We start from the raw sequence: 3874 nt of genomic DNA on the forward strand, positions 1-3874 counted from the left end.
TGTGTGTGTGTGTGTGTGTGTGTGTGTGTGTGTGTATATATATATACACACATATACTTTTACTTGTTTCAGTTATTTGACTGCAGCTATGCTGGAGCACTACCTTTAGTCGAGTAAATCAACCCCAGGACTTATTCTTTGTAAGCCTAGTAATTATTCTATCAGTCTCTTTTGCCAAACTGCTAAGTTACACGGGCGTAAACACAGACACACAAACATATATATAGATACATATATCAGACAGGCTTCTTTCAGTTTCCGTCTACCAAATCCACTCACAAGGCTTTGGCCAGCCCGAGGCTACAGTAGAAGACACTTGCCCAGGGTGTCATGCAGTTGGTTGGTAAGCAAGGTACTTACCACACAGCCACTCCTGCACCTACACATATATATATATATATATATATATATATATATATACACATATAAAGTAATGTAAACGTTTTTGAGAGAGAGAAAGAGAGAGAGGGTTCATAATGTATAGGTTGTATATACATCATATATTGGATGCTCACTATTAATAGTATGCATAATATATATACACAATATAAAACTTATGCACTATTACAGGCACAGGTGTGGTATGTGGTTAAGAAGTTTGTTTCACAACCACATTGTTTTGGCACCTGTGTAAGTGCCTCCTATAGGCCAGAGTGTATTAATCTTTGTGAGTGGATTTGGTAGACGGAAGCGGATAGTGCATTGTGTGCATGCACGTGCATTTCTCTTTTTCAGGATATTGTGCGATAGTTATAAATGAGTATCAGTCACACAAAAGGTGTCTATTTCCAAGCTTGTATGGAAACATGTCCGGCCATAGTGTACCTTACATGAAAACAGGTGAGGATTGGTGACAGAAAGGGCATCCAATCGTAGAATATCTACTTCAATGAATTCCATTCAACCCATGCAATCATATAAAAGCAGATGTTGAAACAATACAATTTATATAAAATCTACACACACCCATATATATATATATATATATATATATATATATATATATATACATACATATACACACATGTGTGTGTGTGTGTGTGTAAGACATGCTTATAACATACATATGTAAGATACATATACAATATACTAAGTACATACATAGACATTGCACAAATATATTTAGATACAACACACACTCACACACAGTAAATATTCTTGTATACACACACACACACACACACACGTACATACGTATGCACATATATGCACACACACACACATACCCAAACAAAAATACGCATACATATATACATGCATATATTTACACACACAATCAACAGATTGTGTGTGTGTGTTTGTATAATATATATTGTGAAAAATCTCCAATATCTGCTTTGGCATTGTTTCTACAGCTGAATGCCCTTCCTAACGTCATCCACTTTGCAGGGTACACTGGGTGCATTTTACATGGTATCAGCATTAGTGAGTTGATCAAGTAACTTTTGAGTGGGGTGTAGTATTGAGGTGGCTTTATGCCAGGCGATGAGGTGTTAAAGTACGAAGGAGGAGGGGGACAGGAACAGGTGTCTTGCAGGGAAGATACAGGGGGTACCCCAATTGTAAAAGGAGGGTGGGGGTAAGGGTGTATCTGTGCATATGAACAAAGGGAAGTGGCATGGGTGGCTAAGCTAAGTTCATCTGAGTATTAGATAGATAGGAGATGCAGTGAGTGGTGAACATGGGTGGTGGCAAGGTCAATTGCGAATATCTGTTGGAGGGGAAAGTGGATGAAGTTTGTGGTGGCAGCAAGATGTTAAGTGTATATATGTAGTACATGATATACAGTAGAATATATCATGTACATTACATAATACATATAACATATGTAAAACATAATATGCATATACAGAAAACACAGTGTGGGTATATACCATGACATTATACATGTACACAATATGTAACATATACATATGCAGTATATAATGTATATAACAAATACATACACACATACATACATAATATAACGTATAAAATGCATAAGAGTATATATACCAAAAGGTATACACCTTAGTTAAGGCATATGGTACATATCACACACAAGGTACATATACTATACATACGATATGTAAGGTATATTATATAAAATACGTTACGTATATTATACAACATATGTACAATATGTATGTGTGTATGTATATGATATAAATATGAATTTTAATATATACAATGTATATGTATACACAAAAGCGAATGTATACACTATATACACAATATATAATGTACATAATATGTATATATATCTAGTATATATATATATATATATATATAATATAAATTGATAGATATTACATATATTTAACATTCATAATATACAGATATATACACATGAAATCTACTGCATAATACTTATCACAATGACAGTGTGCATATGTACTTACCCTTGTAACACTTTGAGCAGAGCCCAAGGGTTTTGGGAGACCTGAAAAATATTGTATAATGTCGTTTGTCTATGATCCTTATAAGTATTTTAAGAATAAAAATGTAAACAAAAACACTAAAAAAAAAAAATCAAACCAATTATCGAGTAATATATTTATTTCACTATATTATCAATGTAATTTATTATAATATTTAAAAAAAAAACTAAGTCTACAATTAAAGAAATTAGAAATACTGGAAGTGCGTTCTTGTGGTCAAAGAAAGGAGAAAAATTATTTGAAAGCATGAACGAGAGGTTAATATCAGCAGACAATGATAGCAAAGAATAGCAATACTACTAGCAGTAGTAGTAGTGGGGGTAGCTGAAATAACTAATAAGGACTTGTCTCTCATAATACTAATTAGTGCAGCAACAGTATAGAGGAGAAACACTAATGACCATTTCTGTCACACGTAAAAGTCAATCAGTTCTTATAGGCGTTTCTATAATGCTTGTACATTACATTTCACAGGAACATTAGCGACGTCAGTCGAAAGAGGAAACGGTTCCCAGCCAAGAATCGAAACTAAGTCCCTATCTGTTGAATTAAGTGCATCTCCACACAAGCACAGAGATCACAAACCTATAGAAGTGATTGCGACTGTGACATCTATAGTATACTTATTACTATTATTCATTTTCTACTACTGCTGCTACTACCACAATAGAGAGGCGAGCTTCTGGGGAAGGGGAATCTACGACCTGGTTTACTTTTGTTTCTTTACTAATGCTATTCATCCCTCACTCATAAATCTTGGGTTTTTTTACCTTTCAAAAAGGATCATCACCGTCTCCATCACCTAGCTGTATTCAAGATTTTCAAATATTCTGTAGTCAATACACACACATGTGTGTGTGTGTGTGTGTGTGTGTGCATTCCATAGAAGATTAGTTGTGAATGTAAGACAATGGCATCAAAGAAGGTCAGGTAAATGACTTTTCCCACAGAATCACCAAGTTCTATGAAAGACAATATCAACTGGCCTAGCTGTCAATGCTACTAAACGAAACGTTTGGTTGGGTACATCCAAGCAGTTAACTATCATATTTAAGGATGGTTAGAAGGATGGAGTCATTGTAGTGTTGAATCACAAGTTTAACTAGAGACTACAATGTCCAAAGACTGGAATAGGAGTCGAGATTAAAACTTCCATCCACCTACTGTGTGTTAGTAGGGAGGAAAAACAGGTTGGTTGGGGGGAGAGAAACAGTAGTATGAACTAGTATTTTTCAAAAAGTATATAAAAACTAGTGAGAGCCACTCCATTTATCTTAAAATTTACTGTTAGGATAGAGAAAGGCTAACATAATTGCATCAAAAACGAGATAAAATTTTGTAGAATCTTTAGAGAAAAAATGTTGGAATGATTTTCTGATTGTATCAGACATCTAAGGTATATCCAAGAATATTGGAATCCAACTACTCATTGCGAGATAGAATTTGATAAACAT

At 34.3% G+C, this 3874-nt stretch overlaps 2 protein-coding genes across 11 annotated transcripts in view; both read right to left on the reverse strand.

The window, feature by feature from the left end:
• LOC106883096 (proteasome subunit alpha type-6) overlaps positions 1-3874 on the reverse strand; it is a 267726-nt gene that overhangs the window by 172989 nt on the left and 90863 nt on the right. The gene's annotated exons all lie outside the window — the stretch shown is intronic.
• Positions 1-3874, reverse strand: part of LOC106880241 (AN1-type zinc finger protein 3-like) — a 74530-nt gene that overhangs the window by 64144 nt on the left and 6512 nt on the right. For 9 of the 10 annotated variants that reach the window (XR_008265181.1, XR_008265176.1, XR_008265180.1 and 6 more), the window contains exon 3: positions 2382-2422. The exons of the other annotated variant lie outside the window; for it this stretch is intronic. Coding sequence is in view for 2 of the 9 variants with exons in the window: in XM_052971703.1 (XP_052827663.1) it covers positions 2382-2422 (41 nt within the window). In the remaining 7 variants the exon portion in view is untranslated. The remainder of the gene's footprint in view (positions 1-2381; positions 2423-3874) is intronic. 10 annotated transcript variants of the gene reach the window in all.

Source organism: Octopus bimaculoides, chromosome 11 (assembly GCF_001194135.2).
Source record: "Octopus bimaculoides isolate UCB-OBI-ISO-001 chromosome 11, ASM119413v2, whole genome shotgun sequence".
NCBI lineage: Eukaryota > Metazoa > Mollusca > Cephalopoda > Octopoda > Octopodidae > Octopus > Octopus bimaculoides.